At 50.7% G+C, this 17,500-nt stretch overlaps 1 protein-coding gene across 1 annotated transcript; it reads left to right on the top strand.

The window, feature by feature from the left end:
* Nucleotides 1-119: 119 nt before the first annotated feature.
* Nucleotides 120-15,624, top strand: LOC144513743 (ephrin-A2-like). The gene is made up of 4 exons (XM_078244918.1): nucleotides 120-151; nucleotides 4,361-4,665; nucleotides 10,111-10,176; nucleotides 15,192-15,624. The coding sequence occupies exons 1-4, from the start codon at nucleotides 120-122 to the stop codon at nucleotides 15,329-15,331; spliced, it is 543 nt and encodes a 180-aa protein (XP_078101044.1). The 3' UTR covers nucleotides 15,332-15,624.
* The last annotated feature ends 1,876 nt before the right edge of the window (nucleotides 15,625-17,500 follow it).

Below are 17,500 nucleotides of genomic sequence, written 5' to 3'. Positions count from 1 at the left end.
TTAAGTAAAGTATAAGTACGCCAAATTTCCACATAAACAAACGGGACTGATGAACTCTTGATGAAGATGGAGCCGCTGCCCCTCGGCCTTCTGGGACGGACACATGGTCCATTAGAGGGATGATGTGCAAGCCGAGTGCGGGGGGGCAGGGGTAGGTGTTAGCGTCACCTGATCCTTCCAGCTAACTCAGTTAGCGTGCACTTTGCTAATGGCGTCAGCGGAGATGAAGAGGGCGCGGCGGAGGAGAAACGCTGATCGACCTCCATCACGCTGCGTTCAGGCCACGCGGGAATAATCAGCGCTGTGATTCAGCAGCTGGGAGCAACACAGCGAAGGAAACTTAAAGTGTTTTAAGTCATTAAGATAACTCGATTAAACGGAGCTCCATTTGGGACGAAAATAACTGCCTTTGTTCTTCGGACGGGACGCTTTCAGGACGCTCTGCTGGACGCTCTGCTGGACGCTCAGCTGGACACCCAGCTGTTAATATCACTTTACTGATTTCATACCAACTTACAGTTCAACAAAAGGAATCGTAGAGTTACGTACGTTTCCCCAAGTTTCTCTCAGACAAGAATCCACGTTAAAAATGTCTACTTTTGTGTCTGTGTGTGTGTGTGTGTGTGTGTGTGTGTTTGTGTGTGTGTGTCTGTGTGTGTTTGTGTGTGTGTGTCTGTGTGTGTGTGTGTGTGTGTGTGTGCTGTGTGTCTGTGTTGTGTGTGTGTGTGTGTGTGTGTGTGTGTGTGTGTGTGTGTGTGTGTGTGTGTGTGTATATGTGTGTGTGTGTGTGTGTGTGTGTGTGTGTGTGTGTGTGTGTGTGTCTGTGTGTGTATGTGTGTGTGTGTGTGTTGTGTGTGTGTGTGTGTGTGTGTGTGTGTCTGTGTGTGTGTGTGCTGTGTGTCTGTGTGTGTGTGTGTGTGTGTGTGTGTCTGTGTGTGTGTGTGTGTGTGTGTGTGTGTTTGTGTGTGTGTGTCTGTGTGTGTTTGTGTGTGTGTGTCTGTGTGTTGTGTGTGTTTCTGTGTGTCTGTGTGTGAGTGTGTGTGTGTGTGTGTACATGCTTGTGTGTGTGTGTCTGTGTGTGTGTGTGTGTGTGTGTGTGTGTGTGTATATGTGCGTGTGTGTGTGTGTGTGTGTGTGTCTGTCTGTGTGTGTGTGTGTGTGTGTGCTTCTGTGTGTCTGTGTGTGTGTGTGTGTGTGTGTGTGTCTGTGTGTTGTGTGTGTCTGTGTGTCTGTGTGTGTGTGTGTGTCTGTGTGTGTGTGTGTGTCTGTGTGTGTGTGTGTGTGTGTGTGTGTGTGTGTGTGTGTGTGTGTGTGTGCTGTGTGTTGTGTGTGTTTCTGTGTGTCTGTGTGTGAGTGTGTGTGTGTGTGTGTACATGCTTGTGTGTGTGTGTGTGTGTGTGTGTGTGTGTGTGTGTGTGTGTGTGTGTGTGTGTGTCTGTGTGTGTGTGTGTGTGTCGTGTCTGTGTGTGTGTGTATGGGTGTCTGTGTGTCTGTGTGTGTGTGTGTGTGTGTGTACATGCTTGTGTGCGTGTGTGTGTGTGTGTGTGTGTGTCTGTGTGTGTTTGTGTGTGTGTCTGTGTGTGTGTGTGTGTGTGTGTGTGTGTGTGTGTGTGTGTGTCTGTGTGTCTGTGTGTGTGTGTGTGTTTCTGTGTCTGTGTGTGTGTGTGTGTGTGTGTGTCTGTGTGTGTGTGTGTGTGTGTGTGTGTGTGTCTGTGTGTGTGTGTCTGTGTGTGTGTCTGTGTGTGTGTGTGTGTGTCTGTCTGTCTGTCTGTGTGTGTGTGTGTGTGTGTGTGTGTGTCTGTGTGTGTGTGTGTGTATGTGTGTGTGTGTGTGTGTGTCTGTGTGTGTGTGTGTGCTGTGTGTGTGTGTGTGTGTGTGTGTGTGTGTGTGTGTGTGTGTGTGTGTGTGTGTGTGTGTGTGTGTGTGTGTCTGTGTGTGTGTGTGTGTGTGTGTGTGTGTGTGTGTGTGTGTGTGTATGTGTGTGTGTGTGTGTGTGTGTATGTGCTCTGTTTCTGCCTGTAGTTTCACAACAATCATACCTCCCAGAACAAAGTGTTGCTGCATGTTTCCCTTCAGTGTTCATAAAATATGTAAACAGTCATTTCTTTGTAACAAAAGCTACACACGTTTGTATGTAAATGTCTTGTTGGGTTAGTTGGAGTCATATATATCTAGTGTTACATAATCTGAACACCTAAAATCCATTTCTGACCTTTGTTTACCAATGTAAACAAAGGTCAGAAACTGGAAGTGAGTCACATCTCTGTTCTGTAAACACCACGACGCTCCGATAAAAGCTTTGATTAATTGAAGCTTTGGGGGGGTCTGTGGGACACACACACACACACACACACACACACACACAGACACACACACAAGCATGTACACACACACACACACAGATCAATGGTTTCCATGTGTTGCAGTTAGATGGAGGCTTTTTCTTTGTGTGTTTCTGACCGTTGAACATTAACAAATTACTTTATTCTCATTCTTTAGTCCAGCTTTGATCCTGTAATTAGTCCTGGTTGGCCCAGTATTTAGCCCTGGTTGGCCCAGTATTTAGCCCTGGTCTGGCCCAGTATTTAGCCTGGACTGGTCCAGTATTTAGCCCTGGTTGGCCCGGTATTTAGCCCTGGTTTGGTCCAGTATTTAGCCTGGTCTGGCCCAGTATTTAGCCTGGTCTGGTCCAGTATTTAGCCTGGTTTGGTCCAGTATTTAGCCCTGGTTTGGTCCAGTATTTAGTCTGGTTTGGTCCAGTATTTAGCCTGGTTGGCTCGGTATTTAGCCCTGGTTTGGTCCAGTATTTAGCCTGGTCTGGCCCAGTATTTAGCCTGGTTTGGTCCAGTATTTAGCCCTGGTCTGGTCCAGTATTTAGCCTGGTCTGGCCCAGTATTTAGCCCTGGTTTGGTCCAGTATTTAGCCCTGGTTTGGTCCAGTATTTAGCCCTGGTTTGGTCCAATATTTAGCCTGGTTTGGTCCAGTATTTAGCCTGGTTGGCCCGGTATTTAGCCCTGGTTTGGTCCAGTATTTAGCCTGGTCTGGCCCAGTATTTAGCCCTGGTTTGGTCCAGTATTTAGCCTGGTTTGGTCCAGTATTTAGCCTGGTTTGGTCCAGTATTTAGCCCTGGTTTGGCCCAGTATTTAGCCTGGTTTGGTCCAGTATTTAGCCCTGGTTTGGTCCAGTATTTAGCCTGGTTTGGTCCAGTATTTAGCCTGGTCTGGCCCAGTATTTAGCCTGGTCTGGCCCAGTATTTAGCCCTGTTTGGCCCAGTATTTAGCCTGGTTGGCCCGGTATTTAGCCTGGTTTGGTCCAGTATTTAGCCTGGTTTGGTCCAGTATTTAGCCCTGGTTTGGTCCAGTATTTAGCCCTGGTTTGGCCCAGTATTTAGCCTGGTTTGGTCCAGTATTTAGCCTGGTTGGCCCGGTATTTAGCCCTGGTTTGGTCCAGTATTTAGCCTGGTTTGGTCCAGTATTTAGCCCTGTTTGGTCCAGTATTTAGCCTGGTTTGGTCCAGTATTTAGCCTGGTTTGGTCCAGTATTTAGCCCTGGTTTGGCCCAGTATTTAGCCTGGTTTGGTCCAGTATTTAGTCTGGTTTGGTCCAGTATTTAGCCTGGTTGGTCCGGTATTTAGCCTGGTCTGGCCCAGTATTTAGCCTGGTTTGGTCCAGTATTTAGCCCTGTTTGGTCCAGTATTTAGCCTGGTTTGGTCCAGTATTTAGCCTGGTTTGGTCCAGTATTTAGCCCTGGTTTGGTCCAGTATTTAGCCCTGGTTTGGTCCAATATTTAGCCTGGTTTGGTCCAGTATTTAGCCTGGTTCGGTCCAGTATTTAGCCTGGTTTGGTCCAGTATTTAGCCCTGGTCTGGCCCGGTATTTAGCCTGGTTTGGTCCAGTATTTAGCCCTGTTTGGCCCAGTATTTAGCCTGGTTCGGTCCAGTATTTAGCCTGGTTTGGTCCAGTATTTAGCCCTGGTCTGGCCCGGTATTTAGCCTGGTTTGGTCCAGTATTTAGCCTGGTTTGGTCCAGTATTTAGCCTGGTTGGCCCAGTATTTAGCCTGGTTGGCCCGGTATTTAGCCCTGGTCTGGCCCGGTATTTAGCCTGGTTTGGTCCAGTATTTAGCCTGGTCTTGGTCCAGTATTTAGCCTGTTTGGTCCAGTATTTAGCCTGGTCTGGCCCAGTATTTAGCCTGGTCTGGCCCAGTATTTAGCCCTGGTTTGGTCCAGTATTTAGCCTGGTTTGGTCCAGTATTTAGCCCTGGTTTGGTCCAATATTTAGCCTGGTTTGGTCCAGTATTTAGCCTGGTTTGGCCCAGTATTTAGCCCTGGTTGGCCCTGATGTTTGGTGTTTGGTGTTCCTCAGGTTCTCCAGTGGCGAGTACACAGTGGAGGTGGCCATCAACGACTACCTGGACATCTACTGCCCGTACTACGAGGGGGCGGAGCCAGCGGAGCGGCAGGGGGCGGGGCTAGAGAACTACATCCTGTACATGGTGAACTACGACGGGTACACCAGCTGTGACCACCGGCGGACCGGCTTCAAACGCTGGGAGTGCAACCGGCCGCAGGGCGCCAACGGGCCGCTCAAGTTCTCCGAGAAGTTCCAGCTGTTCACGCCCTTCAGCCTGGGCTTCGAGTTCAGGCCGGGACACGAGTACTACTACATCTGTGAGTACTACACGCTGAGTACTACACACTGGGTACTACACACTGGGTACTACACACTAAGTGCTACTACACACTGTGGACTACTACAGACTAAGTACTACTACATCTGTGAGTACTACACACTGAGTACTATACACTAAGTACTACTACACTCTGTGTACTACTACAGACTGAGTACTACTACATCTGTGAGTACTACACACTGAGTACTACTACACTTATGTTGTTGTTTTTACACTTTTTGTATGTTTTTGATATTTACACGTGTGTGTGTCTCTGTGTGTGTGTGTGTGTGTGTGTGTGTGTGTGTGTGTGTGTCTCTGTGTGTGTGTGTGTGTGTGTGTGTGTGTGTGTGTGTGTGTGTGTGTGTGTGTGTGTGTGTCTCTGTCTGTGTGTGTGTGTGTGTGTGTGTGTGTGTGTGTGTGTCTCTGTCTGTGTGTGTGTGTGTGTGTGTGTGTGTGTGTGTGTGTGTGTGTGTGTGTGTGTGTGTGTGTGTGTGTGTGTGTGTGTGTGTGTGTGTGTGTGTGTGTGTGTGTGTGTGTGTGTTTCTGTCTAGACATAATTTGTCGTCAAACCTGGAAAAAATTTCCTAAATTGTGCCTCATTTGGAGCGAAAGAGAAACAGGCAGTTTGTTTTAAATGACACTTAATGACTGTGTGTGTGTGTGTGTGTGTGTGTGTGTGTGTGTGTGTGTGTGTGTGTGTGTGTGTGTGTGTGTGTGTCTCTCTCTGTGTGTGTATGTGTGTGTGTGTGTGTGTGTGTGTGTGTGTGTGTGTCTCTCTCTGTGTGTGTATGTGTGTGTGTGTGTGTGTGTGTGTGTGTGTGTCTCTCTCTGTGTGTGTATGTGTGTGTGTGTGTGTGTGTGTGTGTGTGTGTGTGTCTCTCTGTGTGTGTATGTGTGTGTGTGTGTGTGTGTGTGTGTGTGTGTGTCTCTGTGTGTGTGTGTGTGTGTCTGTGTGTGTGTGTGTGTATGTCTGTGTCTGTGTGTGTGTGTGTGTGTGTGTGCTCTGTGTGTGTGTGTGTGTGTGTGTGTGTGTGTCTGTGTGTGTGTGTGCTGTGTGTGTGTGTGTGTCTCTCTGTGTGTGTATGTGTGTGTGTGTCTCTCTCTGTGTGTGTATGTGTGTGTGTGTGTGTGTGTGTGTGTGTGTGTGTGTGTGTGTGTGTCTGTCTGTGTGTGTGTGTGTGTATGTCTGTGTCTGTGTGTGTGTGTGTATGTCTGTGTCTGTGTGTGTGTGTGTGTGTGTGTGTGTGTGTGTGTGTGTGTGTGTGTGTGTGTCTGTGTGTGTGTGTGTGTGTGTGTGTGTCTGTGTGTGTGTGTGTGTGTGTGTACGTCTGTGTGTGTGTGTGTGTGTGTGTGTGTGTGTGTGTGTCTCTGTCTGTGTGTGTGTGTGTGTGTCTCTGTGTGTGTCTGTCTCTGTGTGTGAGTGTGTGTGTGTGTGTGTGTGTGTGTGTGTGTGTGTGTCTCTGTGTGTCTGTGTGTGTGTGTGAGTGTGTGTGTGTGTGTGTGTGTGTGTGTGTGTGTGTGTGTGTGTGTGTGTGTGTGTGTGTGTGTGTGTGTGTGTGTGTGTGTGTGTGTGTGTGTGTGTGTGTGTGTGTGTGTGTGTGTGTGTGTGTGTGTGTGTGTGTGTGTGTGTGTGTGTGTGTGTGTGTGATGAATTGTCTGCAGGTCAAACAGCTGCTGCTCTCTGAGTAACAGCAGAGAAATGAAATAATTGAAAACAGACTTTCTCTACACGCTCCCAGCCTGTTCTCATCAACAGTCTTTACATATCTCTCCGAACGGTTGCTGCCTCCTTTTAGTAGTTTTTAGGCAGTTTTTGATACATACCGTGAGCTTGGGGGGGGTACAGCTATCTATTTTTATAGACGACGTCATACGCTCCTATATCCATGACGTCATTACGCAATCATTTGCATAAAGCTTAGTGGTTGTGTCAGCAAGGTAGATGGTAAGAAATATAAATATTTAGCCAAATAATCACAAACTCACTACGGGAATTCATATTTAATCATAATTAGTACTTGGGTAGCCTTTATTTGAAGTAAAATAAAGAGAGAGAAGTACTTCTCGTGCTCGCCGGACACAACTGGCGTCTTTTCAACAGAAAGTCGCCATATTTCTCGCTCGTCGCTTTTGTGAAAAACATTCGCTGAAGGGGTCTGAACACGGCTGTGTATTGGCCAGAATCTGCCGATACGACACGTATCACGATACATGGGTCACGATACGTATATTAGGATTTTTTAAAGTATAATTTTAGAAAAAATAATATTTAAAAACAGACGTGATGTTCATAAAAGTCAAAGACGTTTCCTTTAGGTCAACAATTCAGTTCACAGATAATCAAACTGCCAGTTTGGGATTGAGGTTCCCAGGTTCTTAGTGAGCTAATGTTTATATGCTGAAGTAGGCCAAAGGTCAGCCATAGCTACGTTGTTAGCTTCTAGCAACAAGTCAGGCTGCTAGGCACTGTTAGGCACTGCTAGGCACTGCTAGGCACTGTTAGGCACTGTGAGGCACTGTGAGGCACTGTTAGGCACTGTCAGGCACTGTCAGGCACTGCTAGGCACTGTTAGGCACTGTGAGGCACTGTCAGGCACTGTCAGGCACTGTGAGGCACTGCTAGGCACTGTTAGGCACTGTGAGGCACTGTGAGGCACTGCTAGGCACTGTTAGGCACTGCTAGGCACTGCTAGGCACTGCTAGGCACTGCGAGGCACTGCTAGGCACTGTTAGGCACTGCTAGGCACTGCTAGGCACTGTCAGGCACTGTCAGGCACTGTTAGGCACTGCTAGGCACTGTGAGGCACTGCTAGGCACTGTGAGGCACTGCTAGACACTGTTAGGTACTGCTAGGCACTGTGAGGCACTGCTAGGCACTGTGAGGCACTGCGAGGCACTGTTAGGTACTGCTAGGCACTGCTAGGCACTGTTAGGCACTGCTAGGCACTGTGAGGCACTGTGAGGCACTGTGAGGCACTGCTAGGCACTGTTAGGCACTGCTAGGCACTGTGAGGCACTGTGAGGCACTGCTAGGCACTGTGAGGCACTGCTAGGCACTGTTAGGCACTGCTAGGCACTGTTAGGCACTGCTAGGCACTGTTAGGCACTGCTAGGCACGGCTAGGCACTGCTAGGCACTGTCGGGCACTGTGAGGCACTGCTAGGCACTGTTAGGCACTGCTAGGCACTGTTAGGCACTGCTAGGCACTGTGAGGCACTGTGAGGCACTGCTAGGCACTGTGAGGCACTGCTAGGCACTGTTAGGCACTGCTAGGCACTGTTAGGCACTGCTAGGCACTGCTAGGCACTGTGAGGCACTGTGAGGCACTGTTAGGCACTGCTAGGCACTGTTAGGCACTGCTAGGCACTGCTAGGCACTGTTAGGCACTGCTATGCACTGTGAGGCACTGTTAGGCACTGCTAGGCACTGTGAGGCACTGCTAGCCCCTGCTAGGGCACTGCTAGGCACTGCTAGGCACTGTTAAGCACTGCTAGGGCACTGTGAGGCACTGCTAGGCACTGTGAGGCACTGTTAGGCACTGCTAGGCCCTGCTAGGCACTGTTAGACACTGTTAGACACTGTGAGGCACTGCTAGGCACTGCTAGGCACTGTTAGGCACTATTAGGCACTGTGAGGAACTGCTAGGCACTGTTAGACACTGCTAGGCACTGCTAGACACTGCTAGGCACTGCTAGGGCACTGTTAGGCACTGCTAGGCACTGCTAGGCACTGTGAGGGAACTGCTAGGCACTTTTAGGCACTGTCAGGCACTGTTAGGCACTGTTAGGCACTGTTAGGCACTGTTAGACACTGCTAGGCACTGTGAGGCACTGCTAGGCACTGTGAGGAACTGCTAGGCACTTTTAGGCACTGTTAGGCACTGCTAGGCACTGTGAGGCACTGTGAGGCACTGCTAGGCACTGTTAGGCACTGCTAGGCACTGTTAGGCACTGCTAGGCACTGTTAGGCACTGTGAGGCACTGCTAGGCACTGTGAGGCACTGCTAGGCACTGTGAGGCACTGCTAGGCACTGCTAGGCACTGTGAGGCACTGCTAGGCACTGTGAGGCACTGCTAGGCACTGTTAGGCACTGCTAGGCACTGTTAGGCACTGCTAGGCACTGTTAGGCACTGTTAGGCACTGCTAGGCACTGTTAGGCACTGTGAGGCACTGCTAGGCACTGTTAGGCACTGCTAGGCACTGTTAGGCACTGCTAGGCACTGCTAGGCACTGCTAGGCACTGCTAGGCACTGTTAGGCACTGCTAGGCACTGCTAGGCACTGTTAGGCACTGCTAGGAACTGCTAGGCACTGCTAGGGAACTGCTAGGCACTGCTAGGAACTGCTAGGCACTGCTAGGCACTGTGAGGCACTGTGAGGCACTGCTAGGCACTGTGAGGCACTGCTAGGCACTGTTAGGCACTGCTAGGCACTGTTAGGCACTGCTAGGCACTGTTAGGCACTGCTAGGCACTGTTAGGCACTGTTAGGCACTGTTAGGCACTGCTAGGCACTGTTAGGCACTGTTAGGCACTGCTAGGCACTGCTAGGCACTGTTAGGCACTGCTAGGCACTGTTAGGCACTGCTAGGCACTGCTAGGCACTGCTAGGCACTGCTAGGCACTGCTAGGCACTGCTAGGCACTGCTAGGCACTGTTAGGCACTGCTAGGCACTGCTAGGCACTGTTAGGCACTGTAGGCACTGCAGGCACTGTTAGGCACTGCTAGGCACTGTTAGGCACTGCTAGGCACTGCTAGGCCCTGCTAGGCCCTGCTAGGCACTGTTAGGCACTGCTAGGCACTGTTAGGCACTGCTAGGCGAGGACCCTAGTGGTGTCTCAGCATGGCCATCTAGCGGTAGGGGGTTTAAACACAACATAAACGTGAACCACTGTCTTACATTAATATTTACTGAATGAACTTCTTCGATATTGCTTTTTTGAAAATCGATACAGTATTGCAAAATAAAATACTGCGATACTCAAGTGTATCGCAGTATTTTCTTACACCTCTACTGAAAAGTCGCTAAATCTAGCGACAAAGTCGCTACGTTGGCAACACTGATAACAACACAGTCTGAACTGAAGGTACCAGAGAAATGGTACAACCCAATGAGGAGTGAGGATCTGACGTATTTCGTTAGATTACTTCCTGAATTGTTGGTATGTGATGGTAATACTGCATTTAAACATACAATTTTGGATAGGCTAACATTATATTTTATTACATTTTTTTCTGTACCCCCCAAACTCTTAATTTCATCCCTTTTGGGAGGGTCCAAGTCTCATCTAGGGGGGTCGGATCCCCCCAATACCCCCCATAATTTGAACACTGGTTGTAGGTGACTTATTTTAAGCCAAACACTGATGTTACACTAACTTTTGAATGCAGTACAGCTTTATCAGCAACCATCTGAATACTGAGTCTCTGTTGTCTCTGCAGCGTCTCCACATCCCAACCTGGCGGGGAAACCCTGTCTGAAGCTCAAAATCTACGTCAAACCAACCAGTGAGTCTCTTCCTCTTATTTAAAAAAAAAAAGACATTTATAGGTATTTTTATTGTACTTTCTCATGACCGTAAAACTGTTTATCAAACAACTACCGATTATTGTCACGATGGATTAAAGTGTGGATTCCTTTCTGGATGATGGAGAAAATTGCGAAACAATAGTTGGAGATTAAACGATGATTCTTTGCAGCTTCAGACTTAATGTAAGTTTTAAGTAAGTGTGTAAGGAGGCAAGGAAAGAAGAAAGGAAGTATGTAGGAAAGGGAAGAAGGGAGGCGAGGATGGAACGAAGGGGGAAGTATGTAGGAAAGGGAAGAAAGGACGCGAGGATGGAACGAAGGGGGAAGGAAAGATGAAAGGAAGTATGTAGGAAAGGGAAGAAAGGAGGCGAGGATGGAACGAAGGGGGAAGGAAAGATGAAAGGAAGTACGTAGGAAAGGGAAGAAGGGAGGCGAGGATGGAACGAAGGGGGAAGGAAAGATGAAAGGAAGTACGTAGGAAAGGGAAGAAAAGAGGCGAGGATGGAACGAAGGGGGAAGGAAAGATGAAAGGAAGTATGTAGGAAAGGGAAGAAAGGAGGCGAGGATGGAACGAAGGGGGAAGGAAAGATGAAAGGAAGTATGTAGGAAAGGGAAGAAAGGAGGCGAGGATGGAACGAAGAGGGAAGGAAAGATGAAAGGAAGTATGTAGGAAAGGGAAGAAGGGAGGCGAGGATGGAACGAAGGGGGAAGTATGTAGGAAAGGGAAGAAGGGAGGCGAGGATGGAACTAAGGGGGAAGGAAGGATGAAAGGAAGTATGTAGGAAAGGGAAGAAGGGAGGCGAGGATGGAACGAAGGGGGAAGGAAAGATGAAAGGAAGTATGTAGGAAAGGGAAGAAGGGAGGCGAGGATGGAACTAAGGGGGGAAGGAAAGATGAATGAAGTATGTAGGAAAGGGAAGAAAGGAGGCGAGGATGGAACGAAGGGGGAAGGAAAGATGAAAGGAAGTATGTAGGAAAGGGAAGAAGAGAGGCGAGGATGGAACTAAGGGGGGAAGGAAGGATGAAAGGAAGTATGTAGGAAAGGGAAGAAGGGAGGCGAGGATAGAAACGAAGGGGGAAGGAAAGATGAAAGGAAGTATGTAGGAAAGGGAAGAAAGGAGGCGAGGATGGAACGAAGGGGAAGGAAGGATGAAAGGAAGTATGTATGAAAGGGAAGAAAGGAGGCGAGGATGGAACGAAGGGGGAAGGAAAGATGAAAGGAAGTATGTAGGAAAGGGAAGAAGGGAGGCGAGGATGGAACGAAGGGAAGTATGTAGGAAAGGGAAGAAAGGAGGCGAGGATGGGAAACGAAGGGGGAAGGAAAGATCAAAGAAGTATGTACGAAAGGGAAGAAGGGAGGCGAGGATGGAACAAAGGGGGGAAGGAAAGATGAAAGGAAGTATGTAGGAAAGGGAAGAAGGGAGGCGAGGATGGAACGAAGGGGGAAGGAAAGAAGAAAGGAAGTATGTAGGAAAGGGAAGAAGGGAGGCGAGGATGGAACGTAAGGGGGAAGGAAAGAAGAAAGGAAGTATGTAGGAAAGGGAAGAAGAGAGGCGAGGATGGAATGAAGGGGGAAGGAAAGATGAAAGGAAGTATGTAGGAAAGGGGAAGAAGGGAGGCGAGGATGGAACGAAGAGGGAAGGAAAGATGAAAGGAAGTATGTAGGAAAGGGAAGAAGGGAGGCGAGGATGGAACGAAGGGGGAAGGAAGGATGAAAGGAAGTATGTAGGAAAGGGAAGAAGGGAGGCGAGGATGGAACAAAGGGGGGAAGGAAAGATGAAAGGAAGTATGTAGGAAAGGGAAGAAGGGAGGCGAGGATGGAACGAAGAGAGAGGAAGTATGTAGGAAAGGGAAGAAGGGAGGCGAGGATGGAACGAAGGGGGAAGGAAGGATGAAAGGAAGTATGTAGGAAAGGGAAGAAGGGAGGCGAGGATGGAACGAAGGGGGAAGGAAGGATGAAAGGAAGTATGTAGGAAAGGGAAGAAGGGAGGCGAGGATGGAACGAAGGGGGAAGTATGTAGGAAAGGGAAGAAAGGACGCGAGGATGGAAACGAAGGGGGAAAGGAAGGATGAAAGGAAGTATGTAGGAAAGGGAAGAAGGGAGGCGAGGATGGAACGAAGGGGGAAGGAAAGATGAAAGGAAGTATGTAGGAAAGGGAAGAAGGGAGGCGAGGATGGAACGAAGGGGGAAGGAAGGATGAAAGGAAGTATGTAGGAAAGGGAAGAAGGGAGGCGAGGATGGAACGAAAGGGGGAAGGAAAGATGAAAGGAAGTATGTAGGAAAGGGAAGAAGGGAGGCGAGGATGGAATGAAGGGGAGAAAGTATGTAGGAAAGGGAAGAAAGGAGGCAAGGATGGAACGAAGGGGGAAGGAAGGATGAAAGGAAGTATGTAGGAAAGGGAAGAAAGGAGGCGAGGATGGAACGAAGGGGGAAGGAAAGATGAAAGGAAGTATGTAGGAAAGGGAAGAAAGGACGCGAGGATGGAACGAAGGGGGAAGGAAAGATGAAAGGAAGTATGTAGGAAAGGGAAGAAGAGAGGCGAGGATGGAACGAAGGGGGAAGGAAGGATGAAAGGAAGTATGTAGGAAAGGGAAGAAGGGAGGCGAGGATGGAACGAAGGGGGAAGGAAAGAAGAAAGGAAGTATGTAGGAAAGGGAAGAAGGGAGGCGAGGATGGAACGAAGGGAGAAGTATGTAGAAAGGGAAGAAGGGAGGCGAGGATGGAACGAAGGGGGAAGGAAAGATGAAAGGAAGTATGTAGGAAAGGGAAGAAGGGAGGCGAGGATGGAACGAAGGGGGAAGGAAAGATGAAAGGAAGTATGTAGGAAAGGGAAGAAGGGAGGCGAGGATGGAACGAAGGGAGAAGGAAAGATGAAAGGAAGTATGTAGGAAAGGGAAGAAAGGGAGGCGAGGATGGAACGAAGGGGGGAAGGAAAGAAGAAAGGAAGTATGTAGGAAAGGGAAGAAAGGAGGCAAGGATGGAACGAAGGGGGAAGGAAGGATGAAAGGAAGTATGTAGGAAAGGGAAGAAAGGAGGCGAGGATGGAACGAAGGGGGAAGGAAGGATGAAAGGAAGTATGTAGGAAAGGGAAGAAGGGAGGCGAGGATGGAACGAAGGGGGAAGGAAAGATGAAAGGAAGTATGTAGGAAAGGGAAGAAAGGAGGCGAGGATGGAACAAAGGGGGAAGGAAAGATGAAAGGAAGTATGTAGGAAAGGGAAGAAGGGAGGCGAGGGATGGAAAGAAGGGGAGAAGTATGTAGGAAAGGGAAGAAAGGGAGGCGAGGATGGAACGAAGGGGGAAGGAAGGATGAAAGGAAATATGTAGGAAAGGGAAGAAGGGAGGCGAGGATGGAACGAAGGGGGAAGGAAAGATGAAAGGAAGTATGTAGGAAAGGGAAGAAGGGAGGCGAGGATGGAACGAAGGGGGAAGGAAGGATGAAAGGAAGTATGTAGGAAAGGGAAGAAGGGAGGCGAGGATGGAACGAAGGGGGAAGGAAAGATGAAAGGAAGTATGTAGGAAAGGGAAGAAGGGAGGCGAGGATGGAACGAAGGGGGAAGGAAAGATGAAAGGAAGTATGTAGGAAAGGGAAGAAGGGAGGCGAGGATGGAACGAAGGGAGAAGGAAAGAAGAAAGGAAGTATGTAGGAAAGGGAAGAAAGGAGGCAAGGATGGAACGAAGGGGGAAGGAAAGAAGAAAGGAAGTATGTAGGAAAGGGAAGAAAGGAGGCAAGGATGGAACGAAGGGGGAAGGAAAGATGAAAGGAAGTATGTAGGAAAGGGAAGAAAGGAGGCGAGGATGGAACGAAGGGGGAAGGAAAGATGAAAGGAAGTATGTAGGAAAGGGAAGAAGGGAGGCGAGGATGGAACGAAGGGGGAAGGAAGGATGAAAGGAAGTATGTAGGAAAGGGAAGAAGGGAGGCGAGGATGGAACGAAGGGGGAAGTATGTAGGAAAGGGAAGAAGGGAGGCGAGGATGGAAAGAAGGGGGAAGGAAAGATGAAAGGACGTATGTAGGAAAGGGAAGAAGGGAGGCGAGGATGGAACGAAGGGGGAAGGAAGGAAGAAAGGAAGTATGTAGGAAAGGGAAGAAGGGAGGCGAGGATGGAACGAAGGGGGAAGGAAAGAAGAAAGGAAGTATGTAGGAAAGGGAAGAAAGGAGGCAAGGATGGAACGAAGGGGGAAGGAAAGAAGAAAGGAAGTATGTAGGAAAGGGAAGAAAGGAGGCAAGGATGGAACGAAGGGGGAAGGACGGATGAAAGGAAGTATGTAGGAAAGGGAAGAAAGGAGGCGAGGATGGAACGAAGGGGAAGGAAGGATGAAAGGAAGTATGTAGGAAAGGGAAGAAGGGAGGCGAGGATGGAAAGAAGGGGGAAGGAAGGATGAAAGGAAGTATGTAGGAAAGGGAAGAAGGGAGGCGAGGATGGAACGAAGGGGGAAGGAAAGAAGAAAGGAAGTATGTAGGAAAGGGAAGAAGGGAGGCGAGGATGGAACGAAGGGGGAAGGAAGAATAAATAAGGAAGGATGGAAATAGGGAAGGGAAAGAAGATGTAAGAAAGCAAGTATGTAGGGAAGGAAGGAGGTTTGAAAGGAAGGATTCAGTTTCCTGTCACAGAGGAGTCTCTCTCACTTGAGAGTACTTCCTGTGTCTGGCGGTTTATTGCTCTCATTTGAGAGTACTTCCTGTGTCTGGCAGTTTGTCTCTCAGTTGAGAGTACTTCCTGTGTCTGATGGTTTATATCTCATTTGAGAGTACTTCCTGTGTCTGGCAGTTTGTCTCTCAGTTGAGAGTACTTCCTGTGTCTGATGGTTTATATCTCATTTGAGAGTACTTCCTGTGTCTGACGGTTTGTATCTCTCCCATTTGAGAGTACTTCCTGTGTCTAACGGTTCGTATCTCTCCCATTTGAGAGTACTTCCTGTGTCTGACGGTTTGTAGCTCTCTAATTTGAGAGTACTTCCTGTGTCTGACGGTTTGTCTCTCTCTCTCTCTCAGATGACTCGGTGTACGAGTCTCCGGAGCCTTTCCTGACGGACGACACCACCGGCGGCTGCAGCCTCGCTGGGCCCTGCCCCCCGCTGCTGGCCGCCATGTTGCTCGCCATCTTCCTCGCCATCTTCCCTGCCTCCTCTTAGCCCCGCCCCACGCTGCTGGTAGCCATGTTGCTCTCCATCCTTCTCATCATCGCCTCCTCTTAGCCCCGCCTGCCACTGCCGGCCGCCATGTTGCTCGCCATCTTCCGAAAACCCTAAGACAGGGAACAAACCCAGCGCCCCACTGGCTGCTCAGCCAATCAGAGGAGGAACCTGGAGTCGCTGCTGAAAGATGCTTCTGTTCCAACGAAAATCCATCCTCCGTAGAATCTGTCGTTTCCAGAACCAATCAGATCTGCAGATGTTTCTTTTTTCAGCGGTGAACCAGAATTAAAATCAGCCCGCTGCCGGCCGCCATCCTCCCCGCCTCCTCACAGCCCACTGCCAGCCGCCATCCTCCCCGCCTCCTCACAGCCCACTGCCGGCCGCCATCCTCCCCGCCTCCTCACAGCCCACTGCCGGCCGCCATCCTCCCCGCTGCCGGCCGCCATCCTCCCCGCTGCCGGCCGCCATCCTCCCCGCCTCCTCACAGCCCACTGCCGGCCGCCATCCTCCCCGCCTCCTCACAGCCCGCTGCCGGCCGCCATCCTCCCGCTGCCGGCCGCCATCCTCCCCGCTCCTCCCAGCCGGCGCCATCGCTCGGCCGCCATCCTCCCCCGCCTCCTCACAGCCCGCTGCCGGCCGCCATCCTCCCCTGCCTCGCTCACAGCCCACTGCCGGCCGCCATCCTCCCTGCCTCCTCAGCCACTGCCGCCGCCATCCTCCCGCTGCTGACGCCATCCTCCCCGCCTCCTCACAGCCCACTGCCGGCCGCCATCCTCCCCTCCTCCTCACAGCCCGCTGCCGGCCGCCATCCTCCCCGCTGCAGGCCGCCATCCTCCCCGCCTCCTCACAGCCCGCTGCCGGCTGCCATCCTCCTCCCCGCTGCTGGCCGCCATCCTCCCCCGCTGCCGCCGCCATCCTCCGCCTCCTCACAGCCCGCTGCCGGCCGCCATCCTCCCCGCCTCCTCACAGCCCGCTGCCGGCTGCCATCCTCCCCGCTGCAGGCCGCCATCCTCCCCGCCTCCTCACAGCCCGCTGCCGGCCGCCATCCTCCCCGCCTCCTCACAGCCCGCTGCCGGCCGCCATCCTCCCCGCTGCAGGCCGCCATCCTCCCCGCCTCCTCACAGCCCGCTGCCGGCCGCCATCCTCCCCGCTGCAGGCCGCCATCCTCCCCGCTGCAGGCCGCCATCCTCCCCGCTGCCGGCCGCCATCCTCCCCGCCTCCTCACAGCCCGCTGCCGGCCGCCATCCTCCCGCTGCAGGCCGCCATCCTCCCTGCCTCCTCACAGCCGCTGCCGGCACGCCATCCTCCCGCTGCAGGCCGCCATCCTCCCCGCCTCCTCACAGCCCGCTGCCGGCCGCCATCCTCCCCGCCTCCTCACAGCCCGCTGCCGGCTGCCATCCTCCCCGCTGCAGGCCGCCATCCTCCCCGTCTCCTCACAGCCCGCTGCTGGCCGCCATCCTCCCCGCCTCCTCACAGCACCGCCTCTTTCCTTTTCCTTTGGTTGGACGGATCTCCGTCTTCCCGTCATTCTGCCGAGAAAACCCGAGACAGGAAACAACCCAGTGCCCCGCAGTACCCTCAGCCAATCAGAGGAGGAGCCTGGAGTCCAGCCTCCGTTGAAGCTATCGTTTCCAGACCCAATCAGAATCTGCGGATGTTTCTTTGTTTGGTTTTTTACAGTTTTCAGCGGTGAACCAGACTGAAAATCAGCAGAATTTAGCAGACTGTTTTTCTGCTCCGGATGGAAATGATTTCTGTTAAAATCTGCGGAAAACTTCACTGCAAAAGCTCTGCAGATATTTTTTATTTAGCTGCCAGAATGAAAAACCCGCGTTTAGGTTCAGATGCCAATACATCTCAATACAAACGTTTGTCCTGTTCACATAATTTATCAGCTAAAACTTGCAAAACATGTCTGACTAAACAGGTACAAAAACCAAGATTTAAATCAGGAAATACCTGATGAATAAGACTCATCGATCAGGGAGATGTTCAGGTAAAAACATCAGTGATTGTAACATTTCGGCTGACAGATTTAAAAACATATTTTCAGGTACTGAGTGAAGTGAAAGGACGGATGTTAGAAACTCAGATTTGTAGCTGAAACGTGGCGGCTTCAGTCTGTTTCTCTGTGGAGAAACTGTCAGTTTGAACCCACAAACTTTC

The sequence above is a fragment of the Sander vitreus genome, unplaced genomic scaffold (genome assembly GCF_031162955.1).
Source record: "Sander vitreus isolate 19-12246 unplaced genomic scaffold, sanVit1 ctg332_0, whole genome shotgun sequence".
In the NCBI taxonomy this organism is placed as follows: Eukaryota; Metazoa; Chordata; class Actinopteri; order Perciformes; family Percidae; genus Sander; species Sander vitreus.
This window is presented reverse-complemented; position numbering and strand designations above follow the sequence as displayed.

Coding starts and splice junctions, on each gene's coding strand:
- LOC144513743 (XM_078244918.1), top strand. CDS start 120: ATGATGTGCAAGCCGAGTGCGGGGGGGCAGGG. Junction 152..4,360: donor CCGAGTGCGGGGGGGCAGGG/GTAGGTGTTAGC, acceptor GGTGTTCCTCAG/GTTCTCCAGTGGCGAGTACA. Junction 10,177..15,191: donor AATCTACGTCAAACCAACCA/GTGAGTCTCTTC, acceptor TCTCTCTCTCAG/ATGACTCGGTGTACGAGTCT.